Below are 22,540 nucleotides of genomic sequence, written 5' to 3'. Positions count from 1 at the left end.
CATGGCCCAGCTGCAGGTCCCCGTTACGGGGCGGCTCTGTTAGCTGCTGCCTTGGGAGCCTTGGTGGGAGCAGAGACGCTGCCACAGGCTCCACGAGTAAGAGGCAGAGTGGGTCAGACTGCATCATGCTGAATTTTGGCTACAGTAGCAGCTGTTTCAACATGAAACTCTGCTTATACTAATTTTTAGCTCTCCTTAGAGGTTTACTATACCAATTATTGCAATGCTGCTGGGAAGACAAAAAAGGAAGTTTGCTTTGGCCTCCTGATTACAAGCTATTTGCCAAAGCCCTACGTTTTTGTTTGGTGTCTTACCTGTTCAGCCGTCACAAGCCTCAGCTCTGCCGGCATTCCTGCAGGCCTTCATTATCGATGGGGCTCCCATGAACTTCACATCGTCTTGCAATTAGTGAGCAAAGGAGAGTACTGTGGGGGCCGCAAGCTGGTCAGCAGGAGGCTTAGGCTTCGGGAGCACGCTGGCCTGCCAGCTTCGGCGCCTGGGCATGGCGGCCATGCTTACTCACCACCGCCAGCCGGAGAGTAATGGCAGGTCGCCGGTGGGTCCGCAACTTTGCCAGAAAAGGCAGAATCTGTTAGCCAGCCCATCGATCACACCAAGGTTTGGGTTTAGGGTGGTTTTTCTCAACACCCTGCAGCGGTGGGGGTTGTGTTTCTGCACGTGACACTTCAGACACGGGCCTCTCACAGCGGTGGTGGCTTTGGAAACGGTCTTTGGTGGTGCCCACGTGGCCGAGGGGGCGATGGGTGCTGCAGCTGCGAACCACCCCTGCGAGGGCACTCCTCTCGCCGGTTCAAGGTTGGCCTGGGAGCCGGCCCGCGGCTGCACCGAGCCGCCCGGCCCGGGCCTGAGGAGCCGCCTCGCTGCTCGGGCCTAACCCCGCGGCGGCCGGGAGGGCTGCAGCGAGGAGAAAGGGCGGGCCGGGCGGCCACGACGGCGGCAGGCGGCAGGCCGCGCCCGGGCCTCCGACGCCGAGGACCGCCCGCCGGCGCTGCACAGCGCGAGCGCCGTCGCTAGGGGTCTCCGCCGGGCGGGGGGCCGGGCCGGGCCGCGCCGCACCGCCCGCTCGGGGGCGGGCCGGGCCGTCAGCTGACCGGCCCCGCCGCGGCGCTCGGCTGGAGCCGCCGCAGCTCAGTCGCTCTCCTCGGCAGCGGCGCGGCCCCGCGGATTTACAGCCGGACTTTGCCGCGTCTCGCCGGCCTCCCTCCTTCCCTTCCTCCCTCCCCCCCTCCCGGCCGCCGCGATGCTGCCCCACTTAGCGCTCCTGCTGCTGGCCGCCGGCGCCGCTCGGGCTCTGGAGGTAAGCGGGGCAGGGGGCGGCCGGGCGGGGGTTTCCCGCCGTCCTCCTCCGCTTCTCCGGGGCTTTGTGTGTCCGCAGCCGCCCCTGCGGCGTGGGCTCGGCCGCGGCGGGGCGGGACGGGGGTCGCCGGCGCTCGTCACGCAGCTGGGCGGCGGGGTCTCCTTCCCCGGCTGCCGTCGCGCCCCCGCCACCGAACAATAGGGCCGCTCCCGCCGAGCGGGCCGGCCGGCCGGGGGCTGGCGGAGGCGGCGAGGAGGAAGCGGGCTGGGAGCCGCCAGGGGCTCGCGCCCCCGTCCCCGCCACGCGTGTCCGCCGCGGGCAGCCGGAGCCGTCCCTGCCCCTGGGGCCGGATGCCTTCGCTGATCCGGCTGCCGCTGCTGGGGCCCTTCGCCGTTAACTTCGGCCGCCGCCCGCGGAGCCGCCTGGCGCGGAGGGCGGGCGGGGGTCTGCGGGGAGGGACAGCGGCGCCGGCAGTCGGCGGGCAGGGCGGGGCGGGGGAGGGCCGTGCGAGTCCCGCGAGGGTTTCTCCGCCAGGGGCAAGGGAAGGGAAACTTTCCCTGTGTGCGTGCGTGCGGGAGGCCTGGCGGCATCTCCCCGCGGGGCGGGGGCCGGGGGCGCGGAGCCGGGCGGCGAGACAGCCAGGGGAGGGCAGGGCAGCACCTGCCCCATCGCGCACCCGCGGGCAGGTGCGCGGGGCGGCGGCGGCGGCGCGCTCCCCGCGGGGCCGCGCGGGGAGGGGGCGGCGGCCGGGGCCGCCCCCCCCCCCCCCCCCGCGGCGGCCGGGGCCGCGCGGCGCGGAGGCGCGAGAAGATGGCGCCTCTGCAGTGCAGCAGAGAGGCGCCGCCGCCCGCGCGGCGACCGCCAGCAGCCCCCGGCCCCCCCTCCGCCGCACCCCTCTCGGGACGGGGAGGGGGGTGTCCCTCGTACCCCCCCCCTCCCCGTTCAGGCGGTGGTGGGAGCGCACCGCGGTGCCGGGGCGACCCCGGCAGGGCTGCGCAAGCCCGGAGCGGCTGGGTGTCGGTGCTCCCCCCTCACCCCCCCCCCCCAAAAAAAAGAAAAAAGCAGGTGTGGGAGAGCAGAGTTACCGCCTGGCCCCCTGCGGCCCCTGGCTGCCAAGCCTCGGCTTCTGCCCTCCTCTGCCGTGGGGGCCGGGCCGGGGTGCGGTGAGCGCCGACATGGAGCCCGAAAGCAGAGCCCGAAGCCTGCGCTCCCCTGGGGCAGCGGGGCGCAGCCCTGCGGCTCAGCTGCCCTGCCCGGGAGGGACCCCGGCGGACGGGCGGGGACGGCTCTGCCTCCACCCGCGCTCCCTTTCGGCGCCGGGGCCGCCAGCCACGGCCCCCGCCTCGGGGCGCGGCCTTGCCGGTGGTGAGCGGGGTGTGTCCAGCCGAGCGGGTGTAGAGGTGCTCCGAGGGTTGAAGCTCCCAGTTTTAAGACTTGTTTGGGTTTTCTCAGCTTGATGCGACATCGCGTTGCCTGGACGCGACAGAAGGGACTCTGCCTTGGGTGCACCGCTGAAGTAAAAACCCGAGGTTTTTACGGTTGAGACCGTGCTTCGGGATAGACCGCAGGGGGATGGGCATTTCTGCGGGATCCCCGTAGCCCCGGCCTCACGGAGGGGTGCCGAGGAACTGCCGCTGTCAGAGGGCTTGCATTTTGCACCAAAACCGGTCGGGAGAGAGCCTGTATTCAGAGACCTCTGCAATGGTGCCTGCCTTAGTGACAGCCAGAATTTTCCGAGACGTCCTTTGCCTCGAAACATTGGCTTAAATGGGCACTGATGTTTCTGCGGAAGCTTTCGATCTTCTTTGGTCATTCCATATGAGCATTTGAGGTTTTGCTTTTATCCTTTTTTTTTTTTCCTTAATGTTTGATGGGTGGGTTTTAACATCTGGTCTTCCTGTGCTCAGGCATTTGTCAGCCTTGATACCCTAAGGTTGATGTTTTGAACAAGTGAGTGTTTTTTATAACACTAAAACATTTCATAATAGGAATTGCGTGTGTGCATTTACTGCACTTGAACTGTCTTCGTGTGCCGAAGTGTGAAATTTTGATGTTTGAATTAGATTCTCTTTAAGAGCTCTTTTCTGAAACGAAACATCTTTCCTGCCATTTTAACAAATGCTTTCTGGAAAGCAGCAAAGAACCTGTACTTTGCTTTCACAGGGAATGGTATAAGGAAGATGGAAAGCAGGAACAAAACAAATTCTTTCTATATTGCACATGAAGAATTCCTTTCTAAAATTACAGGTAGATTAATATTTATTTATTCAGCTTTAAAGGAAATATTCCTTAGTGATGCTCCGGTGATGTTGTGGTTGCTTAGCATGTTGCTTTGCCATGCACATGAGTCATACTTAAAGGGGTTAGGAAATCCTTTGGCCAAGAGCTCCCATAGTTTGCAAAACTGTCATATTCTTCAGTAGCTATTTTCCCATTTAATCTCTTTCCATTAATTGTCTGATTTCAGTAGATAGATGCAACAAACAGTAACTATCCATGTGAATTTGCCTGAATGATCCTGGTTTATAACTCAAGATCTCTTCTAATTTGCACATGGAGGTTATCAGGATTTCTGCCATGCCTGTTCTGCTCGCTGCTCTAGCTTCACATTTATAAGCGAGACTCTTTTACCAGCTGACTGAAATCAAGTTGTTAAGACATTCATGCAAGCTGGCTCCCAGAAGGTTATTTGACAAAAAGTATGTTGCCTGACAGCTTTTTTTTTTTTTTTTTTTTTTTTTAAACTGAGTGATGTAGCACTTTAGGTTCTTAATCTTGTTTTTGCTTTTTGTGGTGGAAGACCCCAAATCTTTGTTTCTTCATTGTTTACTTTTCAAGTGGACCTTTAGAAATGAGTTTGCAACTTGGGAAGGGGAATGAAGCCTTTCCTTCGCTTCCATTACAGCCTTTTGGTTCCTCTTCCCGTTGGTCGTGTTCCCGAATTCCCCTGGCCAAGGCTTTGCATTTGTGGAAGGGTCCCTTTTGCATTTGCTAAATGTTGCCTGTTGGGTCAGGGTAGGTGCTGTGGGTTCTGGTGCACCGTCAGCATCCTTGGCAGTGAGGTGGGCAAATCGGAAGAATAAAAAAGGAGCTTCTCCCATGCTCCCTCATCTGTCTTTTGTTGGGTTAGTGAGCAACAGACAACTTTGAGATTCCTCTTCACATGCCTTTTTGGGTGGGGCTTCTGTGCTTCTTCATAAAACCTGTATGAAAACATGAGGGAGCTGATAAGATTTTGATTTTTTTTAAATATCTTTTTTTCATGAGCTGTTTGTGTAACAGATACAAGTGATCTTTTGTAATCGGTTTTAATTGATCACTGTTGAATTGTATGGCAAACCTACAAGAAGTATAGATCATTTTTGATGGCTTTTCATACCTTTCTCTTTGCATGTGTTTAATAAGTTGTAAAGGATAATAAACAGTTTGGTTTATAAGTTGTATGAAGAAAAGGTATGACAATTTCCTTTCGTTGGCAGTCATTTCCAATACAAAGCTTTTTAGCAAAATAGCTTAAGAGCGTAGTAACTTTATGTGACTGATGAATTGGCAGCTGTTTTTCTGAGCAGATTCTTTTATTTTTTTAGTGACTCAGTAAAATAATTAACACAAGCTGTTGGGTGTGGAGACTTGGTCAAGAAATTAGTAGATAGGATCACAGGATCCCTCAGGTCTCTGGTCCGACCCCCTGCCCAAAGCAGGGCCAGCTCTGGGATCAGACCAGGCTGCTCAGGGCTTTCTGCAGTTGGGTGTTGAAAATGGACCTCCAAGGACAGAGCCTGCGCAATGTCGCTGGGCAACCTGCTCCATCCATGGTTTGGTTGGTTGACCTCTGCCTTGAAATACGTCTCCAAGCTGTTATTTGTTTATTTTCAAGGCAGTGTCTGTAGGCCTAATTTACATCCTTAATCCTGAATACTCTTGAGTGTTGTTTTGACATCTGTCACGTCTTCCAAAAAATGTATGCAATAACCAGGAGTTGAAAAAATTGTATTTGGGTTTAATAATAAAATAATTATGTCTGTCAAATGTCCATGTGTTTGTATATACATGTATCCATACACATAATGTATTAGAATCACCTATTGTGCCAATATAATATATGCAAATATATATCAAAAACCCCATATATTTGCGTATTTAATGTATGACATTTAAAATCACCATATACGTACATCTGTGTATACACATTATATTAGTGTATAGGCTATATTAAACCAATAGTGACTTACATAACCTCCTTATACCCAGGCAATGAAGAGACGAAGTTCTAGACTGCTACTGATAAAAATATAATTGGGTTTATATATGGTAATAGGTTCATTGAAGTTGTTAGGTGAGCTGTCTGGTGCAGTTTTAACATGTAAGTCTAGAGCTGTGTGTTATTGGATTTAAATTCTGGGGATTTTGAAAAAAATCCCGTGGTGTAAGAAGATTAAAAGTAAAGCAAATTGAAAAAATACCAACTGACTTTCTGTAAGCCTGGTTAACTGTTAGAGCATGCTCTTGCAATGCGAGTTTACAACAGTTGCTGCCAGGCTGAGCATTGCCAAGAGCAATGTTGATAACGAGCTTTTGCCTGGCATAATTCAGAGACAAAGGACTCCTCTTAAGAGAAGTCACATTTTTGCTCTGACCTGCTTTTTTTTTTTTAACTGAATGTAGTCAGTCTGATGAGCCCTTGTTCTCACGCCTTGATCTGGAATCTGCCCTCCTTCCCTGCCTCACCTTCAGAAATACCTACAGTTGAGGTTTTGAAAACACGTCTTCTGTCCCTTTTGGTGATGCCAAACCAACTGAGAATATCAGCCATTAATATTAATGGCTGATGTGTGATTTTCAGTCTTCAGCCCTAAACAAGTCACTTTTCTGCCCTTGATTGTAATGTGACATTGGTTCTGAAACCTGGGTATTTGTAGTCTGTTTTTTTAATTAATTTTGATTAAAAAGCTTTTGGAGAGCTACCTGATTATTAAATCTCGTTGTGCTCTGTGATAGATTCCAAAAGCTTCAGAGATGCCTCCAGTTACCAAAAATAGCTACCTTTCCTTGTGAGAATTTAGTCATATAAGAAAAGAGAAACAAAATAAATGGGGATAATGGCCTCTGTTCAAGTGGATCAATTTGAATGACAGCCAATTAGTAGGTGTGATCTATATGAGTGTTTATTAAAAAGAACACCACACCTCAAGCTCCTTACTATATGGAAGATACAGGACTGTTTTGATACTGCACTTTGTAGCAGAACAAATACTTGACAGTGATTCAAGTAATTACAGAACAAAACTTCACATGATGGAAGCACGGGTAAGGGCAGCGCACTCCGCAGCGTGTAATTACTGCCGTATTGTGCAGTGGCTCAAAAATGTGCTTTCCAGATGACAAGCACATCTGGGTGTGTGAATGTAAAGATATTCAAGTAAGCGATGCTTTTTAGAAGGGTGGAAAACCTTAAACCAGCTACTGATGGTAAGGACACCGCTATTCCACACTTGTGTGGTGCAGGTTTCTTGCACCACATCGTTTAATAGAAACTGGAGAGAGCGATAGACATGGGTGCTGCTGGTTTTTTCAGTGTAGCTCCCAGTATAACAACTTCGTAAGTGCTGTGACTTCTTCAGCTGAGAAGCAGGACTTTTGGCTTGCTGTGTTTTCTTGGTGGTCCTCCCAGTAAGTTCAGGAGAACTTGGTCTCTCTTGAGGACTTGAATATTAAAGGGTAAATGTAGCCTGCAGTGATTTACAAGGCTTTCCGGAAGAAGCAAACCTTGTCAACTGATGGCATTCCATGGCCCGTGGGAGAGCCGAGCTTTAAACGGAGGGGCACGTGAGCCAGTGTGCTTTGTGTTTTTGTAGTCCGGTTGCTCTTTTGGGCGGTAGTTAGATGCTGCTGTTTGGCTGGCAACCGACCTAGCTCAGGAGCTGGCTGCTGCAGGCTGCTCTTCTGCTTCCACCAGTGGCCACCACTCTATAAACTCAGCCTTTTCAGCGCTCTTTGACCCCTCTCTAGGCTGGTTTTATGATCCTGTGCCATGTTGAAAGAAACAAGCTGTGTCTTTTTTGGTAGGTGTCATCTTCTGGCAGATGCTTCAGAGAGCTGAGTCAGAAAACGGCCACAAGCAGTCGAACTGGCCCAGCTAAAAGAGCAGGCAGCTTCTTTGGGGGAGAGCCCCAACCTCTGAAACCACGTTTGCTGCAGTTTGTGTAATGGCATTTAATTAAGGTGTTAGTCCCTTTGCCTCCCTCTGGTGACCTGCAGCAGGGCATGAACAGTCTTTTGGTTCCTGATGGTTAAGAGTTACTGTCAAGTCACTGCAAAAGGAAGAAAATCCCCAAGGAGCTGCATTCCGGGACGGGTAACTCCATTCAGTTCCCACTGACCCATTTAGAGCTAATGCAGGTAGGAATTCCCTGTTCATCCTTTTCTGGTCTGTCTTCCCCTAGAGCTGAGCTTATCTGTTCAACCACAGCAGATAACGCGTGACAGGAATGGGGCAAAACTGGTTGTACCTGTTAGTAAAAGCATTTAAAAATTGCTCCTTTTCAGAGCAGGCTACCAGTGTGATCCAGTAGGGCGGTTTGTATGATTTATGTAATTTCTGTTTGGAATGGCAATTAGTAAAATAAAGCGCGTGTCTCATGAGTCCAGGATGGGGACAGGTGAGAGGGTAAGCAAAGCCGTGTATTGTTTGGGAACTGTATTCATTTTGGACTCTTGAGTTTTTGAAACTATGAAACAGGGGTTTACATATACACAGCTCAAATTCAGGTAATACACTTATTTGGTGCTAATAGATTTGAAATACTACCATTAATTATTTATTTTTTTGATGGTGAAGGTGAGAATTGCCACATCATCCACCTGCAGAATTTGGAAAGAGTATCCAGTGGACACACATAGAACAAAATGGAAATGGGGCAGGTTTTTGGAGTTATTTCCAATCTCCTTGTCATGCTATTGCGTCATCTTTGTGCCTGCAGCAAACCTTCTCTTACCTTATCAGCACATTTTTAAAGTAGAGATTACTCATTCTGAAGCTCTGACCCTGTAAAATTGATTTTTCTCTAAATTATGGGCTCTGCAAAGGGCTGATTCCCTCTCCCCTGCCACCTGCTTTGTTAGATATCATCATACAGTTTTGAGACAAACAGCCAATTTGAGTTCTTCTTTGTATGCTTAGTTACCTAAATTTATTTGTACCTGCAGTTTTGGATCTGGAATATGGAGTACCGAGCTGATACAGTAGTTTTATTGCATTCTGCTTTCTCATAATTTGAAAGGTAACTTGAAAAACTACATTTGTTCCCTGTGTCTCATGTGAAAACATGGGGAGATAGAATTTTTTTTTGTTCTATTATTGTTAAAGGTTTGATTCTGTTGTAGTTAATTTTTGAAGCTCCTTATAAACAGTGTCATGGCTTCTAGGGTTTTTTCCCTTTAAAAAAGCTCTTTTTAATACATATCTCATATGATGCCTGTATATTTGTTTATGTAAACAGTGAAAAATACATTATTACCTAGGGGAAGGTAGACTGAAGAAGAGGAAAAAAAAAAACCTGTTAATGCAACAAAGAGGCAGTGGCTTTAAAATGGCATTTGCTATTTTGGGTATTTTTATTTTTTCTTTATAGGTGTTGTAAATTTAAATGTACTAAATGTTGATTGATTGTAGTTTAATTGTTGAGTACTTACTGTATGTACATCAGGAGGTTTTGTACATGCATAGCATTGGCAAGCATCTAGACCTGTAGTAGGTGTTAAGCTGTTGGGTTGTTTTGAAGCTTGTTCCATATTCTTCTGCAGCTCTGCTACGTGTGCCTTGTCTGTCCTCTGCCCAGTTCTCCCAACTAGGAAATGGAATAAAATTGCTTTTAATGACGTGTCTTTCAGCATCCTAATTTTGTCACTGTTTCCTTTTGCCCATTCTGTCTTCAGTTCTATTAAGTTTTAGAAGGATGATATTGATCTGAAGTCGCTTAACAGCAAACTTTTTAAACGGAGAATTTTGGAACTCCTAACTTGTCCTTCTTCCAGTGTTGCTTAGTTCCTGCAACTTCATTGTGAGAAACTTGCTGGTGGCTGCTTGTCTGTAATCCCAGCATCCAGAAGAATACGATTTATCATAAGAAAGCTTTACATCTTTTTTTTTTTTTTTTTAAAGGGCAAAGCAGAGCCAATGAACTTAGAATTTATTGTTTACATTTTTATGCAAGAGAGTAAGAAGGGGAGTTGTGAAGCCTAAAAAGTCAAAGAGCAAATAAGGGACCCGGTGTACGCGTGTTTGAGGGAGTTTGGAGGGCTTCTGGAGGTCCCCCAGCGGACGTGGACACTGGCAGTCTCTTTCTCTTTTCTTTAGGTTCGTTTCTACTTTGATGTTGTCTTCTCTCATTTCTCACAGTGGTAATATAAGTTGTGGGGAATTTTTTTTTCCTGCTGGCTTTAATGCCTGAAAAGCTGATTCTTCTTTTTCCATGTGCAGAATGTTCTTCATAACAGTGACGCCATGTCCGAGCTGTTGAGGTGAAGTGTTGCCCCTCTTACTGCTAGCCTCTCGGGCCTGTTTGAATCCAGGCTGAGGTGATATCTCTGGTAAAAAAGCGCTTGCCTGGTTGGGCCAGAAACTCGTCTTTTAGCGAACGGCCAAGGCGAGGCGGGTCAGCGGGAGAGAGGTGGATGCCCACCACGGGCAGTTCCTGCTGTGGGGTCGGGGAGGGAGGGTTCCAGTATAGGTTTGCGTGGGCACCGCGGGCTAAGCCGCTTGCTCGCCATGGCCCGCGGGCTTCCTGAAGTCCCTGCTCTGCTGATGGGGGGCTTTCCTTTGGGCAGAGGAGCTAGCGCCTTTCTGAAGGCGTCTGCAAGAAAACCCTGTGGGCAGCTGAGCTTGGAGGGAAAGCGTGCTCCCTGGTCAACAGCAGGGTGAAATTAAAGCATTTTACTTCAAAATCATGGTCTGAACTACTCCTGAAAACGTATTTGAATGAAACTTAGGACTTGTCAAACAGCTTTAGATTAATTTATAGCTAAAGCACAAATTCTGAACTACTAAGTTCCTGTTTAAACCTAAACAAAACTTCTGTGGGCCATGGGCAAAAATACTGAAGGTCAAGACCCAGGCTCTGAAAATAGAGGCTGACCTATGTTGCTTGGCTCCTCTGAACCATCCCCTTTCGTTTGAGTGGGGCTGCGCACGCCTGAATTAAATGCATGCATAAATGTTTGTAATGTGGTTTAAGGAAATTGTATCTCTTAACTGATGCGAGAAAGAAAGCTTTAATTATTGTGTCACTTAACTGAGTGAGAAAAGGCTGTTATGTACTCCTTTTATGAGCAGAAAGAGGAAATGTGGCTTAGATGGTGCTGTTGACTTGTCAGACTCAAACAAAAAAAACAGCAGCATGGGTTTTCTATTGCCGTAAAACTGCTGTTTGACATTGAGGCTGGTAATTAAGTGGCCTCCTCATTTTAAAGAGGGATGTTGAGGCCTGGACCCCATATGGAAAATGGGCCGTGGGAAGGATTAGTGTTGGGCGAAGCCAGGGACACCCACCTTCTGCTTCGCAGGGCTTCCCCTCCACCCTGAGCTCCTGCCCCTCGCCACCCCGCGACTGAGCAGTGGGGCTTTGCTGGCGGCAAGTTCAGGTGAGCTCAGCGTGGATTTGAGGTTATCTTGTTGTGTGCTAGATGTGTTTTTTGGGGAGCTGAACCCATCCTCTCCGAGAAGGGCTCAGGGAGGAGAGGACTGGGACAGGAATTAGTGGATCTGATGGATAGAGGTAATTAAAAAAAAAAAAGTTTTTTAATTCCAGCTCTGGAGGTAAAACCAGATGAGAAAAACAATCTGTAAGTTATCAAAAGGAAGACTGAGCAGTGCCTTAGTTGCCTCCACAAAGAGGAAATACCGGGCAAGGAAAGGCATGCCAAGTACGGCTGTCTGGAAGGCATTCAGACAGGAAACCAGGGACATGTTTTTGACAGTACAGGCTTGGGGCAAGCTGAGAAGGGAATTACTTTCTCTCTCTCTCTCTCTCTCTGTCTTCAGATGTGAAGATTGTGCAACTAATTTTCCAAAGAGGTTAATAGAAGATCTTGGGCTCCATTGTGGTAAACAGGAGAAATGTAATAGCCTGTGATGTGCAGGAGGTCGGATCAGATGTTCTCTGTTCACATCGTGGGATTTAAATTCTGTACCCATGGGGAACTCCCAGTGCCTTTAAATGCACACCCTGAGGGTAATACCGCAGTGTCCGGTCATACAAGGTTTTGTAGACAATAACACTGTTTGCAAATACAGCATAAGTTAACTTCCTTCTTGATTTTAGGATAGGAGTTTTGGTGTTATCAAAACATAATTAAGCCTTAAACTTGATTTACTAATTTATTTTTTTTTTAAACCTGTTGTGAGTTAGCATTTTCTGTGACAAACTGCTCTAGTGTGGCTTGGGATTTCACAGATAAAAATGCATTAATATTTGCAGAACTATTCAAGGAAACAGTTGGAAAGTGTCTCTTCTTAGTGTTAAATTGCAATAAAAAGTGAGTGACAAGTTTTCAGAACACTTTGAAAGGTTTAGTTTTTTATCAGTCCTGCTGAAACAAAAGGCACTGGAGCTGGACACTATCAGCCTGGGCTGGTTGGACCTATTTCCCATGCTGCTGGGTAGCGCTGAACAAATTTGGATTGTATCTGCTTACGGTTGTCTTTGTTCGTTGCATTCAGCTCAGCTTTGTGGTTCTCTGAAACAGTAACTTGAAAGAAAGAAAGAAACCGTTTTTAAGGAGTTGGCTGGAGTTAAATGGCCTTAGCAGATAAGGAGTACTTAGGCATTTTCAGGTCTTCTGTTTTTTGGTTTTTTTTAAATGGCTGAGCCTGCAAAAGAAAAAACCTTGGGAAGATGATAACTAAAGAATGTATCTTAGGAGACAGGGCTCCTGAATGTTTCTCTAACAGCTGAGGCTGGTGTAAAAGGCTGCGTGAGCCTTTGGGTAATGCTGTGTTTTAACTGGGACACAGACTTTATGTACATCCGTTACTGACTGTTTTTTAATTACAGGGAATGATTTGGGTAAGGGAATTATTTAAAATGCGTGGAATGTGGTGCATCAGAAATCTGAGTTAAATTTCAGTACGGTACCCTTGCCTTGGCTGCCAGCAGCTCTCCCTGGAATTAGGCTTCTGGCAAGGTAGTGGCTTGTCCAGGGAGGTGAGAGAAAACCGAGGTAATTGTGGGTCTCTGCTTATCTCTGCGCTCTGTCAGAGCGTCACTTATTCTGTTCATAATGTGCTGTCTGAAGTCTTAAGATTTGCTTTGATTTCTTGCCTTTATTTTGCCCTTTGCAAAAGCTTGGGTGGGGAGACCTCTTGGGTTCTCCTTCCCCTCGTGGAGCGCTGAGATTCTGGTGCTGTTCCTCTGCAGCTCTCCTGCCCATCACCACGGCCCGTGGGTGTTGTCAGGAGCCATACCTCCAGGGCTTGAGTGGCGTCTGGGTGTCCTTATTTACCGTGCAATCAATAAAACTCTTCTGTAATTCTTGTTAGATTTGTCTTCAGGTCAGTGCTATCTCTGTCACATCTTTTTTGGGATTCAGCTGCTTTCATCTTGCTCTAACAGTTTCAATTCTTGTTTCAGGAGAAAGAAGGCGGTATAAGGTTCACCTAAAAAAACCCAAACAAACAAAGAAAACCCCCAATAAAATCCAACAACAAAAAAAAAAGGCAAAAAACTCCCCAAAGAAACACACCCTCCACCCCCCAATCATCACTCTAGGTGTCTGTCTGTGAGGCTGTGGTGTTGCTGGCTTCCTCATTCAACAACTGCTTTTCATCATGTCAGCAGCCAACTTGCTGGTCTGCCAGAAGGTGATGTGCAAGGGAAGAAAAACGCAAAGACCTTACATGCTACTCTGTGGTGTATGCTGTAAAAACCAGACTAAGTGGTTTTCCTGAGTAGATGGGAGGAGGCAATAAACAACTTCGCATTTTTGGAAAACGAGTGAATCTCTTGCAAGAATCAAGTGGAATACTAGGGAGAAAGCCATACAATTACTAATTAATCTTTAGGTGGATTAGCACTTCCTAATTAAAATGCTTACAGATTTTGGTAATGGATACCTTGAAGATGCAACTTTCTACTGTTTTGTTTGAATTAACAGTCCTTGGTAGTAAAATCGCTTACGGCTTCGAAATTGGTACGATGTCGAGAACATCAAAGGTTTTGAATTGTGTGTGCCATGTCCCCCTTGTCATTCTGCTTGTGCTTTGAAAGGAGAAAATGCATCTGGGGCAAGAACGGCATGCAGGCTGTGGGTAGCCTACTCACCCTCTTGGGATGTGGTGCTTTAAGCCCGTAAGAGATGCTTTGCTGTGTGTTATTTTGACCATTTCCTTTAGGAAACTGGAGAGGGCACAGCATTCTGAAGGACTTGCTTTAAAATAATGTTTATTGTTTCTAGAAATGTTACTTCAGAGACTTTGTTTAAATTGGAGGTGGGGAGGGGATGGGTGTCACTAGTTGCAAGTTTGGTATTCTGGCTACACCCCTATGTCTTTCAGATAGGGTTTCTCTCTGTAGTCAGTAACGCTGAGTGTCAGGAACAGAAGATCTATAGAGCCTAGAAGTGAAATAGGAGTTGAGCACCTATAGAGTGAAACTGAAACTTCATATGTCTTTTTCAATGTTTTTGTACATCTCTGGTTTTAGTCTGCTTAGAAACTTCCCCACCTCTGTCTTTTCCTCTCAGACCTGAAATGATACTTTAAAAGTTTCTTAAGTTCAAACAATTCATGGTTGGTTTGGTGTTTTTTTTTTTTTTTGTGGAGTTCTTTTTAGGTGAGGTTTTTTGTTCTCTGGTTTTGCTTTTTACCCAACCCTTGGTAGCTTCCTCTCTGACATACGTTAAAAATATTCATGAAACTTCCCAGACTGATTCTCCCATCTTTGTCAGATCAGGTCTATTGTATTAAAAAGTGTTGTTGGTGCCCATAATAGTAAATGTTGTTGGTCTTTTTGTTTTTGGTCTTAGCCAGGTTTATGTACAGTACAGCTAGTTATGTGCAATGCCTAGATTTAGTTTAAGCTTTCAAGCTAGATTCCCCTATAAGTAGCAATAATGGACAAATAGCTTGTAAACCAGTGGTCGTCAAGTTAATTGCAAGAGTTTTGATATACCTTAAAAAAAACCCCAAAAAACCCAACAAGAACAAAAGAAAACACCCACCAAGAAATGGAAAGGATGTAATGGCTTTGTTTTCAACAGCAGCACTCTGGTTATGAATTCCTGTTTGCAGAGCAGAGGAAATAATGCGGTTCTACAGCTTGCATTGTTTTGATTAGGTGTACAGAAATGTTTATCATAATTGCTGGATCGTTGGCACTTGCAACAGGCAGCTGGGATTTTTTTGAGAAATTGCTCACAGCATACCGCAGGAGTGTTGGAAAAACAAAATTTTGCTTAGACGTAGCTAAAAATGCAATATTAGTGAAGGAGAGCTTGTCATTTGGAAAAAGAGTGCTTCATCTCAGTGAGTCTCTACTGTCCCCTCAATGTTCAGTAAGTTGTTAATTTTGTAGTTGGTTCCGTGCTAATGCAAGGGATGTTATGACTTGTGTGAGGAAATGGGCTGGTTTACTTTTGTAGATGTGGGTATAGATACTGGATTTGTTATATGTACAGGTTTATTCTTTGTAATAAAAATATATGCTTTTATGTAACGGTGGTGGTTTGCTTTTTTTTTCCAGCTGGGTTGTTAGATTCATGTACATAAATCCTTAACACCTTCCCGCTGCTGACATGTTTGGTAGCTGGAGATATCTGCAGAATTAACTCTTGAGTTAGAGAAGGGGTTTGGTTGCCTGAAACTGTTCGAAATATGTAGCCCAGTTGTACTTGAAGGTACGCATACAACAAATATTTCAGTAATGCTGGGTTAGTTGACACACCCACATCTTAAGGTGGATTTCTCTGTCTCTTCCCAGTTCTTAATGATGGGAGGAGATGGGAAAGATGCATTAAAATTACATGCTTTGCTTACAGTAATTGTCGCTAGGAAGGGTGATGCTCAGTACGTGCCTGTGTTGACTTCGGTGATGGAAAGTCTTACGAACTTGTGTTTGATCTGCTTGGCGTGTCCTCCGTACCGTCACTGCTACACCTGCCACCTCTGCTTCTTGGCTTCTGCCTCCCTTCTTTGGTCCTCATCCTCAAAGCTGTGGTACGAGCCACGGGTTTCTGCTATGTGCCATGAACCTCTGCCAGAAGCGCCTCTCTCGAGCCCTCTGCAGGGATGGCATTTCTGCCATTCTGCTTTAATTTTTGGTTTGCGATAGCGTGTGGGTGTACTTGACTCGGATTGTTGTTTTTCCTTCTCCACGTGTGAGCACATACAGTTCCCACACAGATAATTTTTCTGAGATGTCAGAAGGAAACAATTTTCTGTTATTGAAGCTGAGCTTTTAAGATGATGTTCTTCTGAAGTGGGAGTGAGCGAGTGTCTACTGATTCCCTTCTGGGGAAGCAATGCTGGATGGAAGAGTAGGCTCTGGCAAGGCACTACAGTTCCCCTACTAGCCACATCTTCTTGTCAGCTTTGCCCGTACCTTTAGGAGGCAAGGCACTCCTGATAGTTGTGAACAGTTGTTATGGCTCCAAGGGAGATGCTTTCCACCCACACCCCCCCCCCCCCAACAGATACCAGTTCTGAATGAGTTCATACTACAAGGTAGTGGTCTCAGCAGGTCTGATGCAAACGTAAGATAAGAGGAAAAGGCCAGCTTCCACAAACCTCCCTCTTTTGGACTCAGATATGCACTTCCTGCACCTATTTTTAGAGCTTGTTGGGAGGTGGAAGCAGTCATGCTGAGCTTTGTCTGGCTATGGCACGTGCTGCTATCAGTTGATAAACCCCGTTGAAAAGGGGGTGTTAAGTCTTGAAGAGGCAAATGTTATTACAGTGACCGTAGAGGATGGAGGAGGTTTGTGTTGTGGTACAGGGTGGGTTGGTGCAGTGCTTTGGTTTCAAGACACTCGGCGAGTCTGATGCTGGTGTTCCCTTTTGATTAAAGTTCTTGGCTTTATGCTGTGCCTATATTAGCATTTGTGTTCAAATCACAAGTGTGTGCAAGGAGAAGGTGCTGATGCGCTGACTTGCTGGGCTCGGTGCTGTGCTGTGGGGTGGCCTTGGGGAACGTGGGCTGGCTTCTTCCACAGCAGAACCCAACCAGAAGATGTTCTCCAGGAACATGCCTGAAACGTGCTGGGCCCTCACAGATGCCCATGCCACATAACTTGACTGGGTGTGATTAGGAGTGGAATGCACCAAGGACTGGTGGAAACACAGCCGTTCTGCTCTGCAGCTCCTCTCCATGTCTAATGTAGTCGTAGCTGCAGAGGTGGCAAGAGGGACAAGGTCTTCCAGCTGTGACAGCTTGTAGGGACACTCAGTTTGTCTAAGGTAGTGTAGTTTCTGAACCATTTTTGGAAGTGTAACAGTGCATGCTGGAAAGAAAATGTGAGTATCAGACTATTTCAAAAACATCCTTGTGACTGGTTGGTGTAATGCAAGGAGTTTGTTGCCTCTCCTGTCTCTGTGTCACCTGTAATAAAAGCACTGGGGCCGCTGTGTCCGTGGCCAGAAGCTGCAGTTACACACCACTGTCCTTCTATTAAGGCTCCAAACAAAGGGGATTGGGGGGGATATGCTTTTAAATAGTGTTTGCAAAGAGAAAACTCAGCTTGAAGCTAATGGTTTTCTTGCACCTCTCTTCTTTTTATAGGGGCAAAAAATGGTATGTGGCCATTTGGGAAAGACCCATTAAAGCAATCCATATCTCTTATAAAGCACTTGGTGACACCTCAGTGTAATCTTCAAGCACATTCCTCCGAGGGCACGGTCACATCCGCTGTTGTGAATGGATCAGCACTGAGGAAATGTGCTGAGCAGGCATGTGGCTGGGACCCAGGCTCCCCAAGCATCCCTTCCTAACCTCAGGGGGTTTGTTGTTGTGTTCATTGGTTAAAGGAGCAGGGCAAGACCAAGAAACAGTTTCCTACTTCTTCTGGTGTAGCTGCTTTTTTTCCCTCTTTTGTCTGCGAAGTGGATGTTTTCAGCAAATTTTTATGTGGTTTCTGTGTTATGTTTGGATGTAGGCTCAAGCTGTCAAAGCACGATGCCTGACTTGTACATGTGTCTGGTTTTTTTTGTTTGTTTTTTTCTAAGTGATGACTATTTGGAATCTAATGAAATCCAGAGGAATTATCACTCACTTAAAATATAGGCTAGCTCAAGTTTTCTCTTTTTTTCTCCCCCCACCCCCACCCCTCAACCTTGCCAAGTCATCTCCTGTGTTGTTACCTATTTGTTGAAGACGTTAACAGCTTCATAGAGTGAAAATAAGACGACCTTTGCTAAAAGGGGTAATGACCGTAGGGTGGAAATATAAAGCCTGTTGTAGGTGAAATCCAAACAGTCTGAAATGGCACTGCAGGCTGTTGCGTTGCAAACAGTGTTTGTGCTTGTGTATTGACGTGTATGCATACTAAAGATAAGTAATGCTAATTGTGGCTAGCTGTAGAGTGCCTATCTGAGGAGAGAGTCAGAGGGACAGGGCTCATTAGTATCTCTGAATTTGTATTTGCTCGCTTGAGGTTATCTTACCTTCCCCCACCCACTCTTTAATAAATTGAACATTAAATTAATCCTGCTAATATTATCCTAAAGTTTACCTATGGAGTAATAAAATCAAAGGTGGAGTGTAGCAGGTCAGATAATAAGGACATGTGACTTTTTTTTTCTCTGATAGTTTGTGTCTGCACAAGCAAATGTAACGTCAGTCCCATGGAATCAGGCAAAATCGTGAAAAGAGTGGCTGTGCGCATGGAGGGTTGAACAGCTCTCGTTGGGAAACCCAGCAGACAAAAGCATTTGTAGAAATTGAAAATATTACCTAATTGGAAAAATAAAGCCCACCCTGACTTTTTTTTAAATAGGTCTGTAAAGGTTTCCAAGAGTGTATCTGTATTTTTGTGCTCTTTGCTGAAAGTTGTGATGCTGGTAAATTACTTTACTATCCAATACTGTGCCGTTATGTCTTCTTCCCTGAATACTTGAATTATTTTTCAGCTTTCACCTTTCAATTCTTTCTAAGAACAACATGGTTAGGTTTAGCAGCACAGTTCAGAGGTTATGTTTGAGTTGAGGTAGTTTTTAATCATCTTTTATTAAAATCTGCCATTTATAATTAATTTATGGTCAGATATTCAGATGGCTTGCAGAAAAGTTGATGATAATGCTCTAGTGTCATGTATTATTCAGAATTTTTAGCAAACTAATTAAAATGCTACTTATCTATTCTTGTGTTTTTCTTAAACTAACAATCTTAATAGTTTTCAGCTGTCATTCAGATTTTTTAATTTGCTTAATACATAAAATTAAGATGGCATATAGCTATCGTAGTTTCTGTAATTTCAAAAACTTGCAATGAGCAACTTGCTCAAGCCCTTTTATGGAAGTGTTTTGTAGCATTGCGTAAAAAATCTTGTAGTCATAGGTCTCTAAAGGAGAGATTTGGACAGAACTGCAGTGTTGTCCTTCAGCAACTGCTGTAGGTATTTCCCAGCCTGGTGCTTGGAAGTGCAAAAATGATCAAGCTACGCAATGCAAGAAGAGTAAACCGCAGTCAGTTACTGTCGTCTAGGTGATAGTCCCAGTTTGATGTTTCACCAGTAAGTATGTTAATTTTTTCTTAATCACCAGAGCGCTTCACTTTTCAGTCTGCTAGGAATAAGGTATAAATGTGCATTATGTGGGATCTGTTCTCTAGATGCAGATTATTTCTCTGCTAATTATGTATCAGGTGTGCCATTGGTAGATACTTAAAACAGTGAAGTTAAACAGGTGCCAACTGCAAATCTCGTCTCGCAGATGGAATAAATGACCAAGTATAATTGAATAACATACTGTGTTGACTGTGCGTTGCATATCTTGAAGCTGGATGTACTTGCAGAAACGGTGAATGTGTAGAGCATGCACACCATGCACACGTCTCTCTCCGCTGTAGCACCGACGTCCCGCATGTCTTCCTCGATCATTGTTACTGCTGGAGGAGGTGTTCCGTCTCGCCTGTCATTGCAACTACATCGGGCTGACAGAGATGCCTCTAGGCTGGGCTCTGCTGCGTGGTAGGGCCTTAGAAATGAGGAAAGGTTGGAGCTCTAAGAACATGAAGAGGAACAGCTGGATGTGGCAGTTCGCATCTGAGTGGCAGACTTTTCTTTCGCAGAAAGAAAGCAGTGTTTTCAGAAGTGTAATAAACAGGTGCAGTAATATTCTCATCAAAGTATTACTTTTACTCATGGTTTTCAGATGTTTGCTGTAGTTGCGGTGTGTCAAGTCGGCAGCGGAAGGGAAATGCGGGGAGGTGGCTGACAAAAAGCAAATGTCGAGCTGCCGTTCTCCAGTGAGGATGAGATGAAAAGTCAAATGTTCTGTCTGTCTTGGAGGGGGATGTCTTACCTCTTCAATGCTGAAAGCTGGGTTGCTGGCTTTGGTCTGAAGTTGGTTCTCTAGAGGGTGATCTTCAGTCTCCGCAAATTAACGGGACCAGAAATTTTGCAAACCCAAGTTACTGTAGTTGCTCTTTTATGAATAGTGTGAAGTTATTAAGGTTCAATATTGATAGGCACTGATGCGTTACTGCGGGAATGAAGAGACTGAGGCAAGGGCTTTACTCAGTAGTCCTGGTCAGTTTATATATATAAAATTTGTGCCGCTGTCCATCTGCCGCAATTAGATTTGAGTAGCCTAGTGAAACCTAGACTGAGGTTGGTTGTGATCCAGGACACAGAAAAAACAGATGTGACATTTGTTGACCTAGAGGACACGTTTGACTTGATAGCTGGACTCCTAAATCTAAATATACTGGAATCTCAGCACCCAGTGATGAAAATGCTTCCTATTTCGTTTTAGGTTTTGGTGCATCGCACAAGGCTGTTCACTTGCAACTTCCAACGCTTGTGCTTTATTGAGGGTTTTGCTCCATATTTTATGACGATGTCAAGTGAGGCAACTAGCATCATCACACGCTCTGACGGACACAGGCCTGGTGGCAGAGCAGGGTGGGTCTGAGGCGGTCCCAGCCTGTCCGGCGTGCATGCATTGCTTCAGAGCGTTCTGCTGCTCGAGGGGTGGAGAGCATCATCTGCAAGCCGTCGGGATAGTAACGATCACAGGTGGCTCGTTTTGGGGGTGCGGGATAAATAAGCATGTCTGCTCTGATGGCAAGGGAAGGACCTGCCAGCCTGGGAGTAGTCCATCTTCTCTGCACTTTTGCTGTGCCAAGGTCATCCTGAAATGGGAGGAAACTGCCCTGAAAATAAACATAGCATCGTGGTGTGTAAGGTTATATGCAGTGCTTAAGCTTGGGAGTTTTGGGGTCCTGTGCGGTGCAGTAATTATGCAAGAAGATGATCTGAAAGTGGTTTAAGACTTGAGGTTTTAACTAGCCAACACTTCTACAGTAGGCATTACTGGTAATTTTATTCTTCTGCCATAGCCGAAGTCAAAATGCGTGTAAACAAGAAGCATGAGGAGCTGCTTGAAGTTTTCTCTCTACCGGGTGCTCAAAATGATTCTGTTCCTAGAGGTGGGTGGTGTTTTATTCAGCTGCCTGGCATTTATGGATCATCCTTCTTGGAAGAATATCTATTATTGCTGCTGTATCCTTATGAATTCGGTTGAGTTGGGATAAAAATAAAATGTTGGAATTGTGTTTATAGTCAGGAATAGCAATAAAAAGAGCAGCCAAAACCGGGCTTTTTTCTGTCACTGATTTCACCTTCAGTGCTGTAGCTATAAAAAAACCCCCACAAAGTATTTGTTTCCAGTTGTCATTTTTAGGCCAGTAGACAGTGTTGCCTCTGGAGAAGAGGGTGAAGAGGCTTCTTGTTTACTGTACTGTGAATTTCCCTGTGTGCCTGCTGATAGTTCCCACAAAAGTGCCTGTTAATGTCACCATTAGACATTCCCCTGTATTTGGGGAAGAAAGACTGGAAAAACGTTAAGGTGAGAAGTGAGCCTTAAGTAAATGTGAGAGACTGGGTGTCTTTAGTCTCTGTTTCCCTGCTGTAAGAAGATAATTTTTTTATAAGCACTTACGGTTTATACCAGTGTGTTAAGGGATGATGCCACAGCAAGTTAGTCGTATCACTGTCCTGAAGCCTGTCCTTAGATTAATTTGGTGGATTATATTGATTTCCCACACACTCCCTTTTCCATAGCCGTATAAGCATAGAGCCTGCATACTAACCAACGCATAAAACGTTCCAGTTTTTTGAACACCTTGTTGTGTTTGCTGAAACACATTGGCAGCCTCGGGTGGTGAGACACAGGATGACCGCCAAACACATTTCTGGTGCAAATGGTAATTTCCGGACAGGAAGCTCCATCGCGCTGGCTACGTGGAGACGGGCCCAGGCTCCTGCCGGTTCGGTGCGGCAGCGCTGGGGCCAGCCCCTGGCCGGACCCCGGCGGGCAGGCAGGGTGCTGTGGCATTAGGAAAGGACACAGAGGTTCGCTTGCTTCATCGCCTCGGGTTTGGCTTCAGTTTTTGGGTTCCTAATTATTTCAAGGATGTATTTTCACTGTGCGAGGCATACTTGGGTTTTTTGGGTTTTTTTAAATTTAATTTCTGCACACCATCCTCCCGGCAAGTTGGTGTCAGTGACAGCCGCCCCGCTATACGGCACTTTTGCTGGCGGGCGGGTTTTGCACAGCCTGTTGCAGTTGGTTGCTGTGCTGTGGCCGCTCCGGCTCACGCGCTTGCGGGTGCCTCCTTGTCGGTTCGGCCTCGGCGCGGCCGGATCAGACGTTGCTCTGCGGGATGTCGTTAACGTTCGCATCCTGTAGCTTAACTCCTGGTGTTTTGGTGCCCACCTGACCACCGACAAGTCTATTTTCTGCTTTTTTGCAATTTGTTTGTGATAAACCGAGTAGAGAATTGGAAAACGGGGTAACGTTTCTGTAACAAAAATCCATGTGAACCGTATGTACGCGTACTTCAGTTAGGTTTGTGCAGTAGCTTGACATGGGTTGTCTCGACCCTTCACCCCACCGGCAGAAGAAGAGCAGGCTTCTCGGCTGGGCCGGCAGCCCGGTTCACCCACCATCCTGCCGCTGGGAAGCCAGCGGTCCCTGGGATTGTCTAGGAGCCAGCATCGTTCTTCAGAACA

General features: G+C 46.5%; 1 protein-coding gene across 5 annotated transcripts in view; it reads left to right on the top strand.

Moving 5' to 3' along the window:
* Nucleotides 1-1,261: 1,261 nt before the first annotated feature.
* APP (amyloid beta precursor protein) overlaps nt 1,262-22,540 on the top strand; it is a gene marked incomplete at both ends in the record, with an annotated part of 237,102 nt that continues 215,823 nt past the window's right edge. For all 5 annotated transcript variants that reach the window (XM_082010909.1, XM_082010908.1, XM_082010907.1 and 2 more), the window contains one exon: nt 1,262-1,318. In XM_082010909.1, coding sequence (XP_081867035.1) covers nt 1,262-1,318 — 57 coding nt within the window. The remainder of the gene's footprint in view (nt 1,319-22,540) is intronic.

Source organism: Phaethon aethereus, assembly GCF_964289735.1.
Source record: "Phaethon aethereus genome assembly, chromosome: 1".
Lineage (NCBI taxonomy): Eukaryota > Metazoa > Chordata > Aves > Phaethontiformes > Phaethontidae > Phaethon > Phaethon aethereus.
The sequence above is the reverse complement of the archived record's forward strand: the minus strand, read 5'-3'. Positions and strand labels throughout refer to the sequence as shown.